The 26,090-nt window shown below is 44.0% G+C and overlaps 1 protein-coding gene across 1 annotated transcript in view; it reads right to left on the bottom strand.

Moving 5' to 3' along the window:
- The window catches only part of GPCPD1 (glycerophosphocholine phosphodiesterase 1), a 234,105-nt gene that overhangs the window by 130,726 nt on the left and 77,289 nt on the right, over nt 1–26,090 (bottom strand). Inside the window, 3 exon segments of the mRNA XM_033936285.1 lie at nt 1,251–1,374; nt 20,458–20,499; nt 23,059–23,134. Coding sequence (XP_033792176.1) covers nt 1,251–1,374; nt 20,458–20,499; nt 23,059–23,134 — 242 coding nt within the window.

Here is a 26,090-nt window from a genome sequence, read left to right as displayed (position 1 = left end):
GTGGAGGAGAAGGAGAGGACGGGGACAGCAGCAGAATGGAAGGTTTGCGTAGAATTCTGTACAGAATTCTGTGAAAATTCTGTGCTGTGCAATAGCGCAGAATTCTACTAGAAGTATGTAATGTAATGTAATGTAATTTATTTCTTATATACCGCTACATCCGTTAGGTTCTAAGCGGTTTACAGAAAATATACATTAAGATTAGAAATAAGAAAGGTACTTGAAAAATTCCCTTACTGTCCCGAAGGCTCACAATCTAACTAAAGTACCTTTAGGGTAATAGAGAAGTGAAAAGTAGAGTTAGAGGAAAAATAAAAATAAAATAAACATTTTAACAAGACAGCATTGATCTAAATACTTTGGAAGGTAGAAGAGAGGAGAGAAAGGAATAGAAGCAGAAGGGGGAGCCGTTGAACAGTAGAATTCTGGAGAAATTTAAATGATAGAAATAGAACAAAACAAAGACAAAAGGCAAAACAATAGATAAGATTAAAGATAAATCATAAGCTGGAAAGAAAAATAAAATAAAACTTTGTCTTCAATCCACGGTTTCAGCGTCAGTGATGAAGTGGAGCAAGTAAGTTTAGGAGGAGCGATTGACGTTTCCAGAAAGGGCTTCTTCAGGGAAGAGACTTGGCAGACAGTCCCAGGATGCCTATGTCTCCTCCCCTGCGATGTTCTCCCATCCATGCATTCCCTCCCAGACACACTGCCCGTGCCCCAGCCGCTCCAAGGAGGCTGCCCCAGATGAGGCCCACGGTGAATGCAGGATTCTCTCCTCTGCGGGAAAGCCGCCCGGAGCCGACAGTCGATCTTCTTAGCGGATTGCATGGGGGGAAGAGTTCACACTTTTGGTAGGATCGGGTCTGTGTGCTCTCGGTGGTTGTGGCTGGTCTCGTTGCTGCTTAGGTGTAAAAACTGTTGATCTCCTACTTCTGATGATATTTAAAAGCAAGCATATTGATTTTTCCAACTTCTTATTTCTTCCACAAATCCTTCTCTGATTTTTTTAAAATTTTTACTTTAGCATGGATAGAGTAGATTAAACATAAATTGTCTCAGAAAGACAACAAAAAACAAAACATAACTTCTTATTTTCATGTAATACAGTTGCTAAGTTATCACAGAACAAGGATAAATGTTATTGTAAGGGAATCTAAAATAAAAATGAAAGCAAGTCTGTAAAATACAGCATTAAAAATCATGACTTAATCTACCAGTGATTTCAAATCCCATTAAAATGGCCATACCTAAATCTAGAGTTTTTAAATTTTTTCTTGGATATAGACACAGGATTTTTTTCAGAATAATGCAGACGTAATCTAATCTCTGTCTGACATGTCAGCCATCCGGAATCCACAGTTTCAACGCCACCTAATAAAGTAGAAATGATGAAAATGAGGTGTTAAACACAACCTATGCTTTTAAATACAATACATACTAAACATAGGCAATTGTTGTCAAAACAATTCCATTGCATCTTTTTCAAACTTTGCTACACATTTTTCTCTAACAATATATGCAAACTGTCACAAAACCTGGGTCTGGCCACTTGCATTGAAATCAAACTCGATTGTATTTAGAAAACTTTAAAATGTTTCTATCGTAGCACATTGGTAACAGTTCAGTTCTTAATAGAATAGCATTACTGTATTTTAATAATCTCAATATGCACTGCCATAGCAGACCCATTCATACACATTAGGAGTCACTAAACAAGAAAAAGACCTAGGCATCATCATGGGTAATATGTTGAAATCTTCTGCTCAGCGTGTAGCAGCAGCCCAAAAAAGTAAACAATTCTAGGAAAGGAATAGAAAATAAGACAAAGATTATAATGTTTCTAGCGAAAAAGCAAGGGAAAGAGGCACCCATCACACCCTCCCTCATGTACTTCTCCCCATCATGCTCTCTCCCCCCCCCAAATCATACACATCTTCAAAAATCTTCAATGGCAGCTAGCATCTCCGCCTAGATGCTGCTCACTCTGGCCTCAGCTCTTCCTCCGATATCACTTCCTGCTGCCACCAAAGAATTTGAAGGGGTGGGTGGGTGCCAAGAGTGCGCCTGGGGTGGTCAACTCCCCTCCCCACATGCTAGGCCACTGAATCTTTTTATATCATTCCATAGTGTGACCTCACCTTCAGTATTGCATACAATTCTGGTTGCTGCATCTCAAAAAGAGATGTAGGGAAATTAGAAAAGGTTAAAGAAAGGCAACCAAAATGATTAGGGGGTAACTCCTCTCATATGAGGAAAGGCTTAAAAAGTTGGGGCTCTTCAGCTTAGAGAAGAGACACAGCTGAGGATATGGCAAAAGGTCTACAAAATTCTGAGTGGAGTAGAAAAGATAAATATTAAACAATTGTACAAAATGTACAAAAACTAGGGGGCTGCTATGACTATGAAGATCATCAACTTATGGTGTTTGCTGGGAATGTTCCGATTGATAGAAATGCTGAAATGTTATTGGTTATGTACACATTACTACTATTTATTATTTCTAAAGCGCTGAAAGGCGTAGGCAGCGCTGTGCATTTTAACATACAATAGACGGTCCCTGCTCAGAAGAGCTTACAATCTAATTTAGACAGGACATTTCGGGGTTGGGGAGATTATGGTAGAGGAAGTGATACAGTGGGTATAGGTATCTGACAGCAGTGAGTGGGAGTTAGGAGTTGAAAACAGATTCAAAAAAGTAGGCTTTTAGCTTGAATTTGAACGCTGCTAGGGAGGGAATACAACGTATTGATTCAGGTAGCCTGTTCCAGGTATACGACGCCGCAAGAAAGAAGGGATGGAGTCTGGAGTTGGCAGTGGAAGAGAAGGGTACAGATAAGAGGGGCTTGCCTGACAAACAGAGATCACGGGGAGGAGCATAGGGGGAGATAAGTGAAGAGAGATATGGAGGGGGGGCTTCAGAGCGAACGCACTTGTAAGTCAGTAAGAGGAGTTTAAACTGTATTCGGAGATGGACAGGGAGCCAATGAAGCGACTTGAGAGGAGTAACGTGAGAATAGCGGCTCTCACGGAATATGAGTCGAGCAGCAGCATTTTGAATGGACTGAAGAGGCGAGAGGTGGGTACGCAGGAGGCCCGAGAGAAGTACATTGCAGTAGTCTAAGCGTGAGGTGACGAGAGCATGGACAAGGGTTTTGGTCGTGTGTTCAGAGAGAAGAGGACAGATTTTGGTAATATTATAGAGGAAGAGCGAGAGGATTTGGCAGTCTGCTGGATCTGAGCAAAGAAAGAGAGAGAAGAGTCAAAGATCACTCCAAGGTTGTGAGCTGATGAGACAGGGAGGAGGATAGCATTATCCACTGAAATAGAGAATGGCGGACGGGGGGAGGCGAGTTTAGGCGGAAAGATAAGGAGTTCAGTTTTAGCCATATTCAGTTTGAGATGGCAGTGAGACATCCAAGTGGCAATGTCAGGCAGGCAGGCTGAAATTGGGGCCTGAACTCCTGCAGTGATATCCGGTGTGAAGAGGTAAATCTGAGAGTCATCAGCATAGAGTTGATATTGAAAACCATGAGAGGAGATTGGCGTATCAAGAGAGCAGGTATATATGGAAAAAAGGAGAGGGCCCAGGACAGAGACTTGGGGTACGCCGATAGACAGCAAGATGGCAGCGGAGGAGGATCTACCATAACATACGCTGAAGGTTCGATGAGAGAGAAAAGAAGAAAACCAGGAGAGAGCAGAACCCTGGAATTCCAGCAAGGACAACATGTCGAGGAGGAGGCAGTGATGTCACAAAGTAGGCTCGGTATACTCTGGCAGCTGTTCGCGAATGTACTAGTTTTATAAAGACAGACATAAAAGAAAAAACAGTGTGCCCAATAACACAAGAATGTGCTTAAATGCTCTCTACAACAGTGTTCTTCAACCACCTATCCATAGACCAGTGCCGGTCCACAAAAATTTCCTGCCGGTCCACAGGGCCAGCACGTGCATCAGGCCCAAAACAGTGTTCTTCAACCACCGGTCCACGGTGCGATCGAGCCAGCTTCCTCTTCCTAACTGATTCAGTGCACAAAGCCACGAGCAGTGGCTCCTACGAGCATCCTGCGCCTGAACCAGAAGCCTTCTCTCTGACATTGCAACATCAGAGGGAAGGCTTCCAGATGAGGCATGGGACGTGCAAGGTGCAATTAGTACTATTATGGGGGCGGGGTCTGGGGTGGAGATTGTGTAGAGATGGGCGGGGTCTGGCCCACGACTTAGCCCAGGTTCTTCAACCGCCGGTCCACGGACCGATGCCGGTCCACAGAATAATTCTTTTATTTCTGCCGGTCCATAAGTGTAAAAAGGTTGAAAAACACTGCTCTAGAACATTAAATGCTCTTAACTGTTCTACTAGCAAATGTAGTTCCAGCAGAAAAGCAGTTGCAGCACATTAACACAGCATATAAACAGATTACCCTTTTATATTTCTTGCTTGTCAAGAGCCAAATGTTTTCTTTTTTATAAATTTCTTTATTAGAAAATTTTAGTTACAAGCTTATCAACACAATAATGTATCTATAAACTGTCATAGAATCATTCTTTGGTACAATGCATTATACCTCACCCCTACAAGAGACCAAGGGCTTCTTTTATCAAGCCACGCTAGTGGGGTTAGCACGTCGGACATTTCATCAAGCGCTAACCCCCGCGGCCGGCTAAAAAACTAACGCCAGCTCAATGCAGGCGTTAGCGGCAAGCGCGGCAGGCGGTTTAACATGCGGTATTACTCGCATTAACCCCCTACCGCAGCTTGATAAAAGGACCCCCAAAACTAGCCCTCCTTCCTATAGCTCCCTTAAAGCAATGTTACTTACCGTAACAGTTGTTATCCAGGGACAGCAGGCAGCTATTCTCACTAGTGGGTGATGTCATCAGACAGAGCCCCGGTACGGACGTCTCACAAGCACGTGTTGCTTGTAGAAACTTAAAGTTTCTAGATGTCCGCACCGCGCATGCGCCGGTGCCTTCCTACCCGGAGATCCGGGCGTGTCTCCTCAGTTCAGGTAGCTAGCCTGAGAAGCCAACCCAGGGGAGGTGGGTGGGACGTGAGAATAGCTGCCTGCTGTCCCTGGATAACAACTGTTACGGTAAGTAACATTGCTTTATCCCAGGACAAGCAGGCAGGTATTCTCACTAGTGGGTGACCTCCAAGCTAACCTCAGTGGGATGGAGGGGGAGTTGGCGACTTAAGAGAATAAATTTTTCAATACTGTTTGGCCAAACTGTCCATCCCGTCTGGAGAGGGTATCCAGACAATAATGTGAGGTGAATGTGTGAACCGAGGACCAGGTGGCAGCCTTGCAAATTTCCTCGATTGGTGTTGATCTGAGGAATGCTACTGAGGCTGCCATTGCTCTGACCTTATGGGCTGTGACCTTACAAGGGAGTGATAATCCAGCCTGGGCATAGCAGAAAGAGATACAAGCCGCCATCCAGTTAGAGATGGTGCGCTTTGATACGGGTCTTCCCAACTTGTTAGGGTCGAAGGAGACAAAAAGTTGAGGAGTGGTTCTGTGTGGCTTGGTGCGATCCAGGTAGAAAGCCAAGGCACGTTTACAGTCTAGAGTGTGAAGGGCCGATTCTCCGTGGTGAGAATGAGGCTTAGGGAAGAATACTGGAAGTACAATGGATTGGTTGAGATGAAATTCGGAGACCACCTTAGGCAGGAATTTCGGGTGAGTGCGGAGGACCACCTTGTCATGGTGGAATACTGTGAATGGTGGGTCCGCCATCAATGCCTGGAGTTCGCTGACTCTGCGAGCGGACGTAAGGGCTACAAGGAAAAGCACTTTCCAGGTGAGATACTTCAGAGGGGCCCTGTTGAGTGGTTCAAACGGGGGCTTCATGAGGTGGGAAAGGACTACATTGAGGTCCCAAACCACTGGGGGTGGTTTGAGAGGAGGGTTAACATGGAAGAGTCCTTTCATAAATCTGGCGACCACCGGATGGGCCGAGAGGGGTTTCCCTTGTAGAGGCTGGTGGAACGCCGCAATAGCGCTCAGGTGGACTCGTATGGATGTGGACTTGAGCCCAGATTGAGATAGGTGCAGGAGATAGTCCAGCACGGAGGATAAGGAAGCTCGCTGAGGTTCCTTTGACTTAGAAACGCACCATGAGGAGAATCTGGTCCATTTCTGGGAGTAGCATTGTCGAGTGGCGGGCTTCCTGGAAGCTTCCAAGACTTCCCTCACTTCTTGTGAGAATTGGTGAGGGGTTACGTTGAGAGGAACCAAGCTGTCAGGTGGAGAGACTGCAGGTTGGGATGAAGTAGTGATCCTTGATGTTGAGTAAGTAGTGAAGGAAACACTGGAAGTGGTACTGGTTCCCTGCTGCTGAGTTGAAGTAGGAGGGAGAACCAAGGTTGTCTGGGCCACCGAGGGGCTATTAGAATCATGGTGGCCCGTTCGAGTTTCAGCTTGACCAGAGTCTTCTGGATCAGCGGGAATGGTGGGAACGCATATAGAAATCGTTTCCCCCAGTTCAGTAGAAAAGCATCTGCCTCGAGGCGATGAGGAGTGTAGATCCTGGAGCAAAACTGAGGCAGTTTGGCGTTGTGGGGAGCCGCAAAGAGGTCTATCTGAGGCGTCCCCCATTGCGTGAAGATTTGGTGAAGGGGGTTGGAATGGAGAGTCCATTCGTGCGGTTGTAGCAGACGGCTTAGCTCTGAGTAGGGCGTTGTGGCGCACCGCCCAGTCCCAGACTCGTAGAGCTTCCTGGCAAAGGAGGGACGAGCCCGTGCCCCCTTGCTTGTTGATGTAATACATGGCAGCCTGATTGTCTGTGAGAATGAGGATTACCATGTCGTGAAGTAGATGTTGGAAAGCTTGGAGCGCATTGAAGATGGCTCTGAGTTCCAATAGATTGATTTGGTGTAGTCTTTCCGCACTGGTCCAGAATCCTTGGGTGCGGAGACCCTCCAGGTGGGCTCCCCCATGCGTAATTCGACGAATCGGTTGTGAGAACTTTCTGATGGGGGGGAGAGTGCATCAGCAAACCTCTGGATAGATTCGAAGAGGTCATCCACCAAAGTAGAGACTGCCGAAGAGCAGGTGTGACTACGATGCGTTTGGATAGTGGATCGGATGTCTGATTCCACTGTGATGCCAGGGTCCACTGGGGGATCCTGAGGTGGAGTCTGGCAAAGGGTGTCACGTGTACTGTGGAGGCCATATGGCCCAGGAGCACCATCAGTTGTCTCGCCGGTATGGTTTGGTGAGTGATCACCGACTGGCAGAGATGAAGAAGAGACTCCATGCGTTGCCGGGGCAGGAATGCTCGGAGTCGGGTGGTGTCCAGGACCGCTCCGATGAAGGGGAGGGACTGGGTGGGTTGTAGATGGGACTTGGAGAAGTTGATCTCGAAGCCCAAATTCTGGAGGAAGTAGGTTGTAGCCAAGGCCGCCGAAGTGACCTCTGGGGCTGACGGGGCCTTGATGAGCCAGTCGTCGAGGTATGGAAAGACCTGTAGACCCCTGTCCCTGAGTGCTGCGGCCACTACCACCAGGCACTTTGTGAAGACTCTGGGGGACGAAGATAGGCCGAATGGTAGCACTCGATACTGTAGGTGCAGATTTCCCACCCGAAATCTGAGGAACTTTCGGGAGGCCGGGTGAATGGGGATGTGAGTGTAGGCCTCTTTGAGATCCAGGGAGCATAACCAGTCGTTCTGCTCGAGGAGGGGGTATAGAGAAGCCAAAGTCAACATGCGAAACTTCTCTTTGACCAGGAACTTGTTGAGGGCCCGAAGGTCTAAAATGGGTCGCAGGTCGCCCGTTTTCTTCGGGACGAGGAAGTACCGGGAGTAAAACCCTCGGTTCAATTGGTCTGACGGGACCGTCTCGACCGCCCGAAGCTGAAGTAAGTTTTGGACTTCCTGAAGAAGAAGGGCGGTCTGCGTCGAGCTTGAAGGATACTCTCTTGAAGGATGGTCCGGGGGGACCCGGTGGAATTGAAGAGAGTATCCTTCTCTTATGATGGAGAGGACCCATAGGTCCGTGGTTATGGCCTCCCATCTGTGGTAAAAAAGATGGAGGCGGCCCCCTATGGGAGAGGCCGAGGTTATGCTCCCGGGAGGGGCGTCAAAAGGGCTGGGGAGCCTTAGGTACAGCGGGTGGCTGGACTTTTTGCTGAGACTTCTGGGGGGGTTGTCTCTTCGCAGGCTGTCTCGCCGCGGGCGTTTGTCTGGGCATGTAACGCCGCTGGTAAATCAGGGGTGGCCTGGAAGGTCGAGACTGTTGAGGTTTGGGTTTGGGCCGTAGGATGGATTGAAAGGATTTTTCATGATCCGACAGCTTCTTGGTAACAGTTTCGATAGACTCATCGAACAGGTCGGCTCCAGCACATGGTACGTTGGCGAGTCTGTCCTGTAGGTTGGGATCCATATCGATAGTACGGAGCCATGCCAGGCGACGCATAGCTACCGCGCTTGCGGCGGCGCGTGCCGAGAGTTCGAATGCATCGAAGGAGGATTGCATCAGCTGGAGTCGTAATTGGGAGAGGGAGGCTACCACTTCCTCGAACTCGAATCGAGCTTGGTTGTCTATGAACGGAGTGAGCTTGCGGAGTACTGGCAAGAAGAACTCCAGATAGGAAGAGAAAAAGAAGTTGTAGTTTAGCACCCATGACGCCATCATGGAGTTTTGGTAGAATTTTCTACCAAATTTGTCCATCGTTCTTCCCTCTCGGCCCGGTGGTACAGAAGCGTAGACCTGGGAGGGATGAGAGCGTTTGAGGGAGGACTCGACCAGTAGGGATTGGTGGGAGAGTTGGGGGCCCTCGAAACCTTTATGGTGCACGATGCGGTATCGAGCATCGAGTTTGCTGGGGATCGCCGGTATGGAATACGGCGTTTCGAAGCACTGCATAAAGGTCTGGTCCAGTAATTTATGCAGGGGGAGCCGAAGCGACTCCGTTGGAGGGTTAGGTAAGTGCATGGTGTCCAGATACTCTTTGGAGTATCTGGAGCCCGTGTCCAGGGTCACATCCAGATCATCCGCCATTTGTCGGAGGAATGATGAGAAGGACAATTGTTCCGCCAGCGTCGGTCTGTGGGACGGGCTGGAGGAGGATGAGGCCTCCAGGTCTGTGGACATCGGGGAGTGACAAGGAGAATCGGGTACCGGTGTCTCCTCGTACTCCGGGCCCCTCGGAGGGGACACCTCTGTTGAGGAGTATCCCCTACGTTGCAGTTTTTTCTGCGGTGACACCTCCGAATGGCGTGAGGAGTGCCAGGATGAGTGTCTCGATCGGTGCCCGTCTCGGTGGCGGGACGGGGATCGGGATCGTCTGTGCATCGCATGGTCTCCCGAGGCCCCCAAGTGGATAGGGCTGGAAGCGGTGGATCGCAACTGGGTTTGCGATGCGGGTTCTTGCGATGCTACCCAAGTCTGGTAAGGAGTGCGGAAGAACTCTTCCTGACTATGCCCAGGGCTTCGAGTATCGAGCGGGGGTCTGGTCCCATGTTGGCGCGGAGGCGTAATGGGTTCTAATGGCGGCATATCGGTAAGCGAGGCTTGCCGCGTGGGCATCGCCGCCCTCCCCCGTTCGTCCTCGTCGGTTGTCGAGGTCGAACGGTGTGGGGGAGGGGGAGGGGGCGTACCGCCCCTTTGGATCGGTACCGGGAGGTCACCCTGTATGGCAGCGATGAGCCCGGGTCCGATGGTCTGCATGAGCTCAACGAATTGAGCTTCCAGCACGGACCGTAGCGAAGCCGATAGGGAGGGATCCGCACCGAAAGGGGGTCCTCCTGCACGGACATCGCGCTCCTTCGAGGTCGAGTGCTTCTGCTTAGTAGCTTTCGGCACTTTGATGACCATTGGTGGCACTGTGGAAGGAAGAGGTACCTGAACCGAGGAGACCGGGGCAGGCACCGACGTCGAGCTCGTGGATGGTGTCGGGGCGAGTGATGCCGGTTTCACCACACTCGATGCAGGGGTGGTCGATGCCGGTTTCGCCCGAACCGGGGAGGTATCAGATGAAGTGGAGGCTGTGGGGTCCTTAGCTGCGTCCATCTTGAACATCGATTCCCACAATAGGCAACGCCGCTTGAATGAGCGTGCCGTAAGGGTAGAGCAAGGCCCGCACGATTTCGGGATGTGGTCAGGTCCCAAACACTGCAAACAGCGCCAGTGAGGGTCCGTGAGTGAAATCGCGCGTTGGCACTTGCTGCACTTTTTAAACCCGGTGGTTGGCCGGGACATAGGCCGGAAAATCTCCGCTGCGAGGTCGAAGCCCGTGGGCCTGAGCCACGTGGCCGGCCCGTTCGACCCGCCGGAGGAAATAATCTTCTTTTTTTTTTTTTTTTTTACGAAAATAAAAGAACTGTTAACTGTAATTAAAAGAAAAGCGAAAACGCGGACAAGGAAGGCAAATTTAACTGAATTCAGCTAGCGCATGATGAAGTTGAACTTCTCAGCTCCGCGGAAAAGAAAGAACTGAGGAGACACGCCCGGATCTCCGGGTAGGAAGGCACCGGCGCATGCGCGGTGCGGGCATCTAGAAACTTTAAGTTTCTACAAGCAACACGTGCTTGTGAGACGTCCGTACCGGGGCTCTGTCTGATGACATCACCCACTAGTGAGAATACCTGCCTGCTTGTCCTGGGATAAAAGCTGTTATGGGTGAACAAGCAAACCAAGTAATTCAAAGTCTCTCACTATAATTCTCAGAGCACTGGATGAAGAGTTTCCAAACCCTTAGGAAAGAGCTCATCTTATTGTGTCTCAGCATGGTTAATTAAGACATCTGGCAAACAAAGTCCACTTTATAAAATACCTGCTAATGAGTAGGAACATCAGGCTGCTTCCATGCTGCAACAAGTACCAGCTGGGCTGCTATGACTATGAAGATCATCAACTTATGGTGTTTGCTTGACATGTTCCCCGGCTTAATATTCAATAATCTACAACTCATATCCTTTTGTAGAGCAACTCCACAAATATTTTTAAGTAAACATCTTAACCTAAAAGGGGCATACCTTAGGACAAGTCTATCATATGTGCTCAATTGTACCACACTCCCCATTAGCATTCATATTATGCAAACGTGCTGGAATTAAATAACATTGATATATCAATTTATACCCATTCTCTAGAGACTCACAGTAAGGAATGCAAAATCATTCCCCACTGATGGGGTTCATAATGCTGACTCAGCAGGTGCTCCACTTGGAAATATCATCATTCCAGGCATGCTCCCAGAGAACATCTTCCTGGAGCAGGTCTGGGAGCACTTTTTGTCTGTATTAGAAAAGATCCATCTGAGACGATCCATATTTCACCACTAGATCCAAGACTGGAAATAGCTTTCCCTCCACCAAAAATTGCCCCAGGGATACCAGGCCCCCTGCTGCCGATCTTTTGTACCTAGGGTACAAATGTCCTGAAGGGAGCCTCTCTGCTACCACCGCTGGGGTTTGCTTGAAGTATACCCACCCTTGAAAGAGACAGAGCTAGTCTGAACCCAGATTGCCAATATAATACCAATAAATGGGTTAACCCATCTCATAATGTGAAGCGAACTCAAGGGAAGCCATGGCAAGTGGCTGAGGGAAATATCTCCCATAAACCAAGACTCCATCTGTACCCAGCTCTTATGGAATTCCCTTTGCCATGCTAGCAAAAAGCTTAACTGGGCTGCTACATAGTAGTATCTAAACTGAGGAATAGAGAATGACACGGGGAAAAAATCTGTCCCCGTCACCGCCCCGTCACCGGCCCACCATCCTCTGCACCGCCCCGTCACCGCCGTTCCCTTCACCGCCCCGTCACCGTCACCGCCATCCCTTTCACCACCCCGTCACCGCCACTGCCATCCCATTCACCGCCCCGTCACCGTCCCCGCTGCATCCATATAAGCCTTAGTACTGTAATATTTAGCTTATTCCTTTCTTATAAATCAAAGTTCCTGCTGCTGAACTAGAGAAAGAGATGTTCAGCTGGCAGGGCTTTGTTTATAAATTTTTATCAACACAACTAATATACTATTTTATCCTAAAGCAAAAAATAAATAAATAAATATAATTTTTTTTTCTACCTTTGTTGTCTGGTTTCTGCTTTCCTCATCTTCTCATTCAATTCCTTCCATCCACTGTGTGTCTTCTCTCTGCGTCTTCCATTTGCTGTTACTGTGCCTCTCCCTTAACCCCCCCCCCAATTGGTCTAGCACCCATCTTCTTCCCTCCGCTCCCGCATAGTCTGGCATCTGTCTTCTTCCCACTCTGTCTTCCACATTTCCCTTGGGGGTCTGTTCCTCTCCACCCTCCTTCAATGTCTGTTCTATTCCTTTCCACCACCACCCTTCCCTCCCTCCTTTACCATCTGTTCCTTTCTACTACCCTTCAGCTCCTCTCGCGTGACCTATCTACCTTCCTTCCTCTTATTTTCATGGCACGTTACAATGTAATTTGTGCAAGCCACTGGAGCCTGCAAGCTCGGTCCCTGTCCCATCCCCACAAACCATCTCGCTTCTGTGCTCCTATTTTCTCCATTTCTAATATCTCCCCTATGTATCTGTCATTGCCCCCCCTGTGTCCATATACCATCCCCATGGCATGTCCCCTTTATGTCTCTGTCCCTATGCCCCATGCACATAATTTCCCCTCTTTCCGTTACCTTCCTGTGTCCAGATTTCCCCTATCTTCCTCTTCCATACCAGTGTGTCTCTTCTTTTCAACCCCATCTAGCTTTTTTCCCTCTTTCTTCCCCCCCCCCCTGCTTCTAGCATCTGGCTCACCTGCCAGTCCTTCCCTTTCTTTCCTGCTGTGGGTTTTTCTTTCCGACTTCATCCCCTTGGCCCAGAATCCTTTTCCCTTTCACTCCCTCCTTCCAATTTGAGCCGGGAACACTAGCGATCGCACGGTCCCCGCAGCCACTACCTGCCTGCCCAATCGATCCTAGTGTTTAGCCAGCTCTCTCCCTTCTCCTCACCTTAGTTTATAGGTTTTCTTTTTCGGCGACCTGCACGCTTTCCCAAAGAGCCGCGCACGCGCGGCTGCTCAGTGTTCAATCTTCTGCTCTGCTGCAACTTCCTGTTTCCGGTTGCGTCAGAGCAGAAGATCGAAACTGAGCAGCGGGTGCGCGGCTCTCTGATAGCGTGCGGGTCGCCGAAAAAGAAAATCTACAAACTAAGGTGAGGAGAAGGGAGAGAGCTGGCTAAACACTAGAATCGATTGGGCAGGCGGGTGTGAGCTGCGGGGACCGCGCGATCCTTCATGCCTCACTGCGGGGACAAGACCATTCACCGCCCCGCGGGCGGTGAATGACCTTGTCCCCGTCGCCGCAGCGACTGCTAGTTTTCTTCCCCGTTTTTGGCGGGTGACCCGCGGCTAAAATGCGGTGGCCGCGGGTAAACCGCCACCGTGTCATTCTCTACTGAGGAACTACCCATCCCACAAGTCTTGTAATTAAAATATCACCGATGTGCACATCAGAGGTGGCCTACACTTCCAAATATACTGAAACACCTTTCTATGTAAGAAGCTAAAGAACAATTTAGGCAGTAAAATTGATAAAGTTGAAAAATACAAACATTTGGGCAGATCATCATCTATCACATGGACTTTGCCCAATCATGTTACTTGACCATGTGCCCATTTCTCTTAATCCTCCCAAAGAGGATTTAACATATAGAGATCTTGTATATCTGCTGTCAATTGTTCACCCAAATATTTCAGGGCCACAGAAGCCCACCAGAATGTGTAGCCATTTTTGTTCCTCTAGGGCTACAGTGAGAGTATCTCTGACTTAGTCAGACTGATCTTAAATCTGGAAACCTTACCATAGTTTGCTAGGACTGCTAGGATGCTTGCAAATGAATCCTAGGGATGACTTACAGTTAGCAAAACGTAGGATCTTATGTTCTAAGCCTCTATTACTTATGCCCTGAATATTAGCCTGCTACATACTGTCTCACCAAATGGTTCCATAGCAAGGGCAAATAAAAGCGGGGACAGCACACAGCTCTATCTTGTCCCCTGAGCTAGTTCAACTGCTTTACCATAAGCCCCATTAATCTGAAGACTAGTTAAGGGTTCTGTATAGATATTTACTGAAACAAGAATTTGCCCTATGATCTTAACCTTAGCTGGGGCCTTATGCGCTTTTGCTGAACAAACATGTAAAACCCTTCTTATGTTATTAAATGTTGTCCCTGAATAAATCCTGCTTGATTGTTCTGAACCAATTTACCTATATATTACTGCAAACGCTGGACCAAAAATTTGGTGAATATCTTATAATCAGTCCCAAGGAGTGATATTGGGTGATAGGATCCATACGGGGAAGGATCTTTATCCGGCTTTAAGAACAAAGTGACCCCTGCCAAATGCCAGGAGTAAGGGAACTCATCACCATCTTGCAGGCTATTAAACTGTTGCTGTTAAAGATTTTGCCAAAATCCCTTTAAAACAACTTATAAAATTTGGCTGTAAAATCATCGCCAAGAGCCTAATCAAGCTGCAGTGAGCCAATAGCCCACTTGATCTCTTCTTCTATTGGCTGGGAAAGCCACATAACCTCAGTTGGAGTAAGGTGGGGCAAATTTGCCTGATCCAAATGCGCTTTAATGTCAGCATCTTCAACAGAGATGTCAGGGGTATATAATTTTCTGTAATATTGGGTAAAAAAAATGACCTATATGCTGTGGCTAATTTAATCTAAACAGGATTTCTTAATCATACTTTTCCAGTACAGGTTCAAGGCGATTTACAGGGAAAGAAGCTCATGTAGTAACATGGGGAATACTTGCATCTTAATGAAGGATATACTGTTTCCAAGGGAAAAGTTACAACACATTGCAAAGGAGGGTTATATTGTGGCAGAAGGGCGGGGCAGTTAAATTACACTGTTGAGGACTGCTGCATTTTCCAGGAAAGAGTGTAGAGACACTAAGTTGAGAGGGATTTGTCAAATAGGTAGTTTTTCAGTCTTTTCCTGAAGGTGAGGTAGTTTAGTTCTGTTCTTATGGATGTTGGAAGGGTGTTACTGGTTCTTATGGCGATGCATTGAAAAGGGTGTTGAATATTCGCTTGTACTTCATTCCCTTGGATGAGGGGATGATCAGCTGGTGGGTGTTGCTTATCATAGCCGAGGCGGAGGAGGAGAACAGGTGGGTTATGTGCTCCGGTGTGTTGGCGTCTAGTGCATGGAGTACAATGAATGAAAGTTTAAACGTGATTCTGGCATTTATAGGCAGTCAGTGAAGCATGTAGTAGTAGGCAGGGATGTGGTCATATTTTTTAAGCTGAATATCAGCCTAATTGCAGTGTTCTGGATTAGTTGTACATTTGGGCAAAGGATAAGCCTGCGTAAAGAGAATTGCAATAGTCAAGTTGAGTTAATGCTAGCATTTGAACTAAAACTCCACAATATATTAAGGCCCCTCACACTGAAAGTGAGCAACACTAATGGCTTGCTAACCATGACCCCATCTCCCACAAGCCACATACTTCCCAAAACCAAAAAAATATTACACCCATATTCAGCTCAATCACCCAATGCACACTCCTCAATATTCCAAAAAACCCTAAACTTAGCAAACAACCTCTATCACCCCACCCCACCCTCTTCCTCATACCCTAAACCCAAACTAGCCCAAACTCCCATGGGCCTCTAGAGGAAGTCTCTCCCAAGCAGCCCCCCTCCAACAATTACTATAATATTATAAACTGACAAACAACCCAGCTCACATCCACATACTAGGATCCTATCATATCAAAACTTCCAACCAAACAATATAACCTCAATTGACACACAGAATAAAATAGATACAACTGAGATATTAAAGTATTTGAGAAAAGGTAATTTAGTTCAATATAGACTTGAAGAGTCAGTGGGTTTGGTTTTCTAAGATGCTGCGACAGTCATATTAAGCTTATGTTCTGATTATCCATCATACCTCAGTAACATCACAGTATTTTCACAGAGATGCATGCAGTTTTTCTTTTTCCAGGCATCACATTAAGTTAAAAAGTAGCAGTGCTAGTTACAATTTTTGGGAACATTAAGTTTTAAACTTTTTTAGTGTTTCCTCCTTTGAAACATGTATTAAATATACTTCAATTTTATCCCACAACCACTTTTTCTTTATTACCTGACTTTTCAATTATCCTACCACCTATTGGTCCTATTTACATCAGATGAGACTACTGTACATAATAAAAGTCTTGTACAAATGATAAAATAACCACATGACAGAAAAAATACAGGAATAAAAGGATATAAAAAAAAACAAAGGTAAGTGCTTGACTTTCAAAGACAGAACAAGCTCATTTTGTGCTACATACTGTAAACCTATGAAACTCAAGACAGAAAAATCACAAACACACAATAAGTTCCATATCCTGATTCAATCCTCCCAGATTCTTACAACTGATTTTCTGCTGGAACTTACATTTGCTGGTAGAACTGGTAAGAGCATTTAACATTCTTGGGAGCAACTAAGAACGTACTCATGAGAACACTCAGTCATTTCTTTTATGCCTCTTTATAGAATAGCAGTACCAGAACTTTTGAGAGGATCTTGCTATTGCCCTCATAGTGCTGGTACGTAATCCAACTATGACAACACTTTAGATCTAAATTATCCGCTTCTTTTACGAATGCATAGCGCAGGTTTTAGCGCTGGCAGTGGCAGTAACTGCTCCAATGCTCATAGGAATTCTATGAGTGTCAGAGCAGTTACTACTGCTCTGACAGCGCTAAAATCTGAGCTATGCATTTGTAAAAGAGGGGGTATGTGCACAGTGTTCTCAGAGAATATGCATGTTTGATATATGCATGCTTGTACACTTAATTGCTTGCAAAGACACTCTAAATCAGTGTTTTTCAACCTTTTTACACCTATGGACCGGCAGAAATAAAAGAATTATTTTGTGGACCGGCGATTGAAGAACATTGGGCTAAGTCATGGGCCAGACCTCGCCCATCTCTACCCAATCTCCACCCCAGACCCCGCCTCCATAATAGTACTAATTGCACCTTGCACGTCCCATGCCTCATCTGGAAGCCTTCCCTCTGACGTTGCAACGTCAGAGAGAAGGCTTCTGGTTCAGGCGCAGGATGCCCGTAGGAGCCACTGCCCGTGGCTTTGTGCACTGAATCAGTTAGGAAGAGGGAGCTGGCTGGAAGATAATGCCGCATCGATCGCACGTGGACCGGTGGTTGAAGAACACTGTTTTGGGCCTGATGCACATGCTGGCCCTGTGGACCGGCAGGAAATTTCTATGGACCGGTGGTTGAAGAACACTGCTCTAAATCAATCACTCCTCTCTGTGAGCCACTTTTTAACATTATTTATTAATAGTAAATGTTACAGTACTTAAATAGATGAAGATTTTTCAGATCCCCCTGACGAAGCTGAGAGATCTATGTGAGGATTAGATGCACCTTTTTTATCACATTGAAAAGATTTTCCTTTTGGTTAAATAATATTTTGGATGTAGAAACAAGATGTGAACATGTCAACTACAGTAGTACATATTGCTAAGAAGAATTTAACTGGACTCTGATGGAATAATGTTTGCTCTGATTTTGGTGAATTTGTGAGCACAATATATTTTTCTAAGCATATAATAAATTTTTATGCAAGTTTCTAAACAAATTTATGGGTCCTTTTACTATGGTGCGGTAAACGCTAACGCGTCCATTATATTCTATGGACATATTAGCGTTTAGCGCAAGCTATAACGGCTAGTACGCCTTAGTAAAAAAAAAAGAGGGGGTTAGTGATTGAATATGATTTCAACAGAAATGCACAGACCAAGATTGTGTGACAATTTATGAGCATAGATTTCTTCCAACTTATGAGCAAAGTTGATTTCTTCCAACTTACACACTTTTTTTTTGTTTAAAAATATATGTTCCTCTTCATTTAGTTGGTTATGCACATTTTATTGCTAAAAGATAATGGTGTACGGATAGCACCAGCTAAGAACAAGTTTGATGTAGAAATATGCTGTGCCAACTTTCCGGCAAGGTTCACCAACACACTTTATTCTTGATTTGCAGTTCTCCTCACATTCTAGTCCAAGAATTTCATACAACAAGGTTCATACAGACCTTAATATTGCATTGCAAACATCTATACATACTTTTGTACACAATGAAAATACTACTTTGAATCATGTTTCACCTGCTTACTCCATAGATGACTGCCTTCCACTCAGCTAGCCAACTAACTAGCTCCACCTAACAGGTTAGTCGATCAGACAAGCAAATAGGCCAACATGCTTGGTGGCACAAGCATGTATTTATGCCTCTCCAATGACATGCAGTTAGGTAAGAAAGCAAACTGAAGCACACTAGGACTATAGGGAATGCAGAGTGCAACAAGTCAGGCTGGGCAAAATGGGTAGCAAGTTGAACAGAGCCAGAATGGAAAAGCAGAGACTTAGAGGGGACATGATAGAGACCTATAAAATCATGAAAGGTATAGAGAAGGTGGAAAGGGACAGATTCTTCAGGCTAGCGGGGACATCAAAAACAAGAGGGCATTCAGAAAAACTGAAAGGAGACAGATTCATGACGAATGCTAGGAAGTACTTTTTCACTGAGGGTGGTGGACACCTGTAATGCGCTTCCAAGAGAGGTAATAGGACAGAGTACAATAATGGGTTTCAAATATGGCCTGGATGACTTCTTGAAGGAGAAAGAGATTACAGGGTAGAGATAGAGGGGTACTATACAGAGTACTTCAGGATTAGGGCATAAACAATTCAGGTGGTGGGAACTTACAGGTCAAGGACCTGGAGGGCCGCCACGGGAGCGGGCTGCTGGGCACGATGGACCCCTGGTCTGACCCAGCAGAGGCAATACTTATGTTCTTAAGACCGAAGCGACATGGATCTTCTACAGCAATCAGCCCCTGTATGAGCAAGTCCGGATACACTTGGAACCGGAGACATTCATTCACTTGTAGGCATACTAGATCCACCAAGAATGCCTGGTTCAATCTAGGCCTATGAGGATCACCCTCCCTGGACCACCCGGGCCATGGAGGAAACGTATAGCAGTCCGGACTTTGGCCATGGTTGCGCTAGGATGTCTAGCTCTGCATTTCTGGTCTTGTATCTTCATCTGAAAACCTGAGGTGCTTTCTTATTGTGTGCCATTGACATTAGATCAACATCGGATGCCCCCAACGTCTAACAATGTGTTGGAATACTTACAGGACCAACAACCACTTTCCTGAGTCCAATGTCTGTCTGCTGAGGTAGTCTGCATGTACATTGTCCACTCCGGCCTTATATTAAATTACATTAGTGATTTTTATTCCGCCACTGAAGATGAACAGTTCAGAAGAAAAAGTTCACAGCACTGGGAGGAGAGAGAAAGGTAAAAAAAAAAAAACCCCCAAAAACCTGGGAGCAAACTTTCCACACAAGAGGGTATAAATGGCATGAGAGATAGCCATGGATCTCCCCCCCCCCCCAATCGGGCCTGGTGGCGCTTCTCTTGGCCCTGCGTGTGCCTTCCCCCCAGGTCAGCGTGGCGCTTTTCTACTTATTTCTGCAACGAATAAAGGCATTATACTAATAACGGACTGAAAAATAAAACATTCCCTCGTACCCACATTACACGCCATCTGAGACCATTAACCGCACTGCTCCCATGCCGGTGCTAGACAGCTTCCTACATGGCCGCCAAGACTCCATCTTATTACCACCACCACCACCACGTTCCCCCCCCAATTCGTTACATGTTAGCTGCCATATCTGCCCTGCTGGAATAACACAGGACAAGGTGAGAAAGATAGAAAGAAAGACAGCGGGAGGGAGGGAGACAAAAAGAAGGGTGCTGCTGGACAGGGGGGAGGTAAAAGGAAGGGAGAAAGGCTACTGCTGGACAGGGGAAGCAGGGAAGGGGTGCTGCTGGACAGGGGGGAGAGAGACAGAAAGAAAGGCAGACAAGGGGAGACAGAAAGAAAGAAAGACAGACAGAAAGAAAGAGGGCAGGGAGAGAGAAAGACAGACATACAGAAAGAAAGAAATGCCTAAGTCTACACATTTATTCTAGCACCCGTTAGTGTAACGGGCTAAAAAACAAATGTATTAATAAGAAGATTATATTGTGTGTATATGAAAAATAAATGGAAGAAGTTGCACTATAATTAGTACTATTATTTTGGGGGTGGGGTGGAGTGAGGGGCAGAGCTCTGGGCAATGGTATTCAATTGATATTTGTTAGACTTAAAGGGTACTTGGCTTGAAGAAGTTGAGAAACACTGGTCTAGAAAATGCTCATGAAAAGTTAAAAAAATAAAATAAAATTTAAATTTAGGTTCTTACTTGCATGAGATTGTTTATGTTTTCTTTTGCACAAACATAAAAACCAAACCAAACCAATTTTCATTTGGATTTATTTAAAAAATATAGACCTTACAATTGAATAAACTATGACAATCAATATACTTGAAGGTCTGATCTTAGAAAACTTGTATAAATTCAGCTTACCGAATTTTCCAAACTGTCCATCATTTATAAGGCATTTATGTTCTACAATTGAAAGGAAGAAGGAAGAAATTACCTTATTTTTTATGGCTTTTAAAGAAACAAAATATGAGAACTGTCTTACCTTCCAATTTTATTTAGATATTCGATTACACCAAAGACTAGCCTCTGACACACACAGAATAAGCATATTTACTGCAGCCATTTTGAGGTACTGTATTTGTTATCCCAGGGTAATTTAGATTCTAAAAACCCTTATCCATTTTTCAGTAGTGACAATAATCTACCATACATGTCAAACTTGAAGCATTTTTTAAAAATTAGTAATACTAGAGACACAAACAAAATCATTTTACTAACAAAACAAGTTCAAGTCTTATAAAGTATCAGTTCCTTTTTATACAAGTATTTTAACAGGCCCACTTCAAACGTAGCTGCACATGCTGACACCATGACAGAAAGTATTTTTATTTAGAGAATGCACCAGTCAATCTATATGGCAAATTCTCTCTTTTATGGCTCATTAAAGCCTTCTATTTTAGGAATGTATATGGTCAGAAACAATTTGAATTGGTCCTCTGTTAATGCTACGTATTGAAAATTCTTCAAAGGATTTAAAATAAAAACAAACTACCCCCCCCCCCCACACACACACACAACCCAAATATGGAAGAAGGAGAATTACAGAAACACTATCCCCCTCTTCTATTAAACAGCGCTCGCATTTTTTAGCGTAGAGCCACGCTGAATGGCCTGTGCTGCTCCCAACGCTCATAGGAACTCTGAGTGTCGGGAGCAGTGCGAGCCATTCAGCACAGCTCCCTGCGTTAGAAACTGCTAGCGTAGTTTAATAGAAGAGGCCCTTATTTCCTATCCATGAAAATAGATGCAATCTACTGATCCCAAAAAACTGCAACTGCTCATTGATGGTTTGTCTGCAAGAACAAATTCACCTTGTGTTTTTTAAGGCTACAATGAAAATGCTTGTTCCTCAGTATGTCCATGGTTTTTTCCCTTTACATAAACCATCAGCTAATTTTGTAAAGATATCAGATTTTCAAGAACGTTAACTAGTATATTAAATACCTTGTGTCAAAACAGTGAAAACTAGTTTTATTTTAAGACTAATTAAGGTACAACAGTAGCAACAACAACAAATTTCTGGGAATAAAATTAGGATCTGATGCACTAAGCCCTCCCCCATAGCTATAGAATGGAGGGGCTCTTGTGTATCAAACCCTAGCTTCTTTTTTTTAAAATTATATCTTACCCAACAAACTTGAAAATAACTTTTTAAAAATTAATAATTCTGATTATTTTTAAGGAAGAGTCACCAGCTGGAATTTAGGTTTATAGTTTTTGAATTTAAAAAAAATTTAAGTTTTGAGGTATCATTTGAAAAAACTACATCTAAACATTACTTCTTTTTTTTTTTTTTTTTTTAGTAATTAAGATGGTTTTATAAAATGGTAGCATACAAAACTTACTGCAGAAAATGACAAAGAAAAAAAAATAAGTAGTTAAATAATTTGCAATACAGGGGACACTCAGAAGTTCTATCCTATAAAAGAAAAATGCCCTCTAAATTAATCCCCTATACAAATTATTGGGGCTGTGATAATTATTACCAGAAGGACATTTTTTTAGCTTCTAAAAATCTCAAAAGAAAGGCCTAGAGGTAGATTCTAGCCTAACACTTCTTTCTTTTGAGATATGCTACTTTAAAATGGTGCACATCAAATAAATAGAGCCCTATTAGTTTCTTAAAAACAGAAAAATAGATTTCCTATACTACAACTTGAAAAGAAAAATAAATATATTAGAAAATATAAAATGCATCCATAAGATGCTTCAACTTTAGCCACTTTTGTTTCCTCTGAATAGAATCTACCACTAAGATATTTTTCTTATGAAGGCCAAGTAAAAAAGTTTACATTTCTGAGACATATTTGAAGACAGGAACCTATGAGGTTCCCAACATCCTACCTAAAATAAATGGATATATATTTTGCTTTGGTCCCAGACAAGGTAATGGAATCACCAAATTATCAGAATTTAAAATAAATAACTTTTTAAAAAGTACAGTACTTACTGTTATTTGGTAAATATTTACAAATTTTAGAATAGTTTGTTAAATTGAGTTCTTCTCTGCAATATTCAAACATGCTAGACTTCAGCCAATACAATAATAAACTCATATATTCACATTTCAATAATGCTTAGAACCAAGGATCCTTGGTATCAAAAAACAAACAAACAAATTTTTTTTTAAATGTGAAAGCTATAATTCTGGGGGCATTTAGAGGCTTCTTCTAAAGATTAAATTTTAGCTTCATGTTCTCAAAGAAAAACATTTACCATGCTTACTGAAAAAAATACAAAATTGAACAAAAATATTTAGCATATAATTTTTATGATTTTTGAGAGCAAGGTCCATGAGGTTCTAAAATCATAAGCATAAGGCAATAAAGCAGAACAGCTGCCAATTTGTAAAAAGATAATCTTAGTTTGAAAAATGACAAAACTACTACTCTATTGTGTAGCATATTAAAAACCCAGTCCTTAAGCACTGCCTTAAGCAAATGCTAGGTGCGATGCCATTACCTAAAGGGTTTACTGATCTTGGTTGTAGATGAGTCTCCCACTTGTGAACTATGACTTGACAAGGATCACTGGCAGTCTGCAATTTAAAAGTTACATGGCTACAATAACGTACTGTATAAAACATTATCTGGTCTACCAATGCCGCAACCAGGTGCTTGTGAACGTCAAATTTACTTGTTCAGGTTTTCCCAATTATGTGTGAGACAAAAGATGAAACTTTCTTCTTACCACTCTTACTTGGCTGTGTGGAAGGGATGCCATTTGCTGTGGCAGATTCCATGTCACAATATGAGCAGCAGTATTGACAGAAAATCTGGATTTCTGAATTTTTGGGCCATTAGTTTATTTCTTGGGGGGAAGGAGGAGGAAGAAGAGGCAGGAGTAGTGCAGAGAGGGCTGAAGAATATTTATCCTATATTTCACAAATTAGGTATCTTTAAAAATAAATGTGCTTCATTCATTTTCAGGCATAGCAAAATATTAACATTACATTTTAAAGCTATTCAACAGTATGTTAAAGCTGTTCTTATAACGTAAAATGGTGAGATTTCATTAAAAAACTATGTACATCTTAAAAAAAAAAAAAAAAAGGATTTACACCCTGTAATAGAGGAGCTTACATTTTATATAAAGAATAAAAAAGTTGTTAAAAAAAAAAAAATATCTGATTTTGGTGTTTAAAATATATATCATTCCTCTTGGCATAGGCAGTGGAATGAGGTAGGACACTAGAGCAATGGCTCAACCAACTTGTTGCCTTACATAACATCAATAAATAGGGACCAAGGGAGGGGGCAGGTGTAAAGTTGGTGGAGAAATTGTCTCTTTCTTATCTGCTAATCTTCACTTTTAGGGCCTCCAGACTAATCAAGAAGCTTGGGTTATACGCACCTACTAGCAGATGGAGACCCAACACTAACTCTGAAAATTGTGTAAGAACCCTATGAAGTTCTCAGCCAGCCAGTATTTCCACTAACAAATCGGAAGAAAGGAGATAGAACCTATTCTTTCTGCCAACTGCCCCATATGACATTAGACAGCTCCTCCGCAGCACCTTGGAAACCGAATGTCATACATATCTGTTCTCAATTTTTGGTTTAATTTTTTTTTTAAATCTTTTAATAGGAATAACTCTAGGAACAGAAAGAAAGAGCTGCCTCCAAACTGGAAAAATCTATAAACCAAACACTATAACAGTGTTAGACCTCAACCAAACACCATGACCCTATTTTTAATTGTAAATCACTTTGAATTTATGATATTGCGATACATCAAAAATTTTAATAAACTTGAAGTTCAGCCTCTGATTTCTTCTAGGCAATGTGCAGGCAGGCTCTTCACCGGTCTGAAGGGCCTAGAGCAGGGGTAGGGAACTCCGGTCCTCAAGAGCCGTATTCCAGTCGGGTTTTCAGGATTTCCCCAATGAATATGAATTGAAAGCAGTGCATGCAAATAGATCTCATGCATATTCATTGGGGATATCCTGAAAACCCGACTGGAATATGGCTCTCGAGGACCGGAGTTCCCTACCCCTGGCCTAGAGCAATATCTCTCAAACTTTAGGTACATAGGAGGATGGGGAAATACATAGAAGGACAAGAAGCTATATTGCACTGATGGGCTACATATTACTACAGCAGGAAAAAGAAACCTTGCAGAGAAATTTAGACAATATGTTTCTAGGCATTTAAATTAGAAGGTGGGGATGGTGTATGTATGAAGGACAATTTTAGAGACCACCCCCGGCAAAACAAAAGATGTGATGGTAGTAAACATTGCAACGTAAACAATATCAGCAACTCACTTCTTAACATTGCAACGGAAAGTGAAACGAAACAAAAATCTATACGAAAAAGGAGATTACCGCTGAAAAATAGCTGGAAAGCGATGACTACAAATGCTCGCAGTCTAAGCAACAAAGTTCATGATCTGCAAGCCCTGATGTTAGAGGAAGATCTGGATATTGTCGCTATCACAGAGACGTGGTTCAGTGAATCCCATGGATGGGATGTAAACATACCGGGATATAATCTTTTTAGGAAGGATAGAGATGGTCAAAAAGGTGGAGGAGTAGCTCTCTATGTAAAGATCGATATCCAAGCAACTGAAATGCAAGGGATCTGGGGAGAGGAAGAAGCGCTATGGATCGCTCTGAAAAGAGAAGATGGAACTTCTTCTACGTGGGTGTAGTCTACAGAACTCCGACTCAATCGCAACAAATTGATAAGGATCTGATTGTGGATAACCAAAAGTTTGGAAGGAAAGAGGAGGTGCTGTTGTTGGAAGATTTCAACCAGCTGGATGCGGACTGAAATGTTCCATCTGCGGAATCGGAAAGAAGTAGAGAGATTGTGGATGCCTTTCAAGAGGCTCTGCTCAGACAAATGGTGATGGAACCCACGAGGGAAAAAGCGATATTGGATCTGGTCCTCACAAATGGAGAGAGTATCTCTAATGTTCGAGTGGGTGCTCACCTGGGAAGTAGCGATCATCAAACGGTTTGGTTTGATATAACGGCTAAAGTGGAGAGCGGCCGCACAATACTTAAAGTCCTAGATTTCAAACGTACGGACTTTAATGAAATGGGAAAGTACCTGAAGAAAGAGCTGTTAGGATGGGAAGACATAAGAGAAGTGGAAAGACAATGGTCTAAGCTAAAAAGAGTGATAAAAATGGCTACGGACCTTATGTGAAGAAAATAAATAAAAACAAGAGAAAAAGGAAACCGATATGGTTCTCCAAACTACTGGCGGAGAAAATAATGGAAAAAGAGTTGGCGTTCATGAAATATTAAAAAAATCCAAGAAGAGGAGTGCAGAAAGGACTACAAGGTGAAACTGAAAGAAGCCAAGAGAGAGCTACGTCTGGTGAAAGCGCAGGTGGAAGAACAAATGGCTAAAAATGTAAAAAAAAGGGAGACAAAATTTTTTTCAGATATATTAGTGAAAGGAGAAAGATGAAAAATGGAATTGCTAAACTAAAAGATGCTGGGAACCAATATGTGGAGAGTGATGAGGAAAAAGCAAATGTGC

This window comes from Geotrypetes seraphini, chromosome 3, assembly GCF_902459505.1.
Source record: "Geotrypetes seraphini chromosome 3, aGeoSer1.1, whole genome shotgun sequence".
Lineage (NCBI taxonomy): Eukaryota > Metazoa > Chordata > Amphibia > Gymnophiona > Dermophiidae > Geotrypetes > Geotrypetes seraphini.
This window is presented reverse-complemented; position numbering and strand designations above follow the sequence as displayed.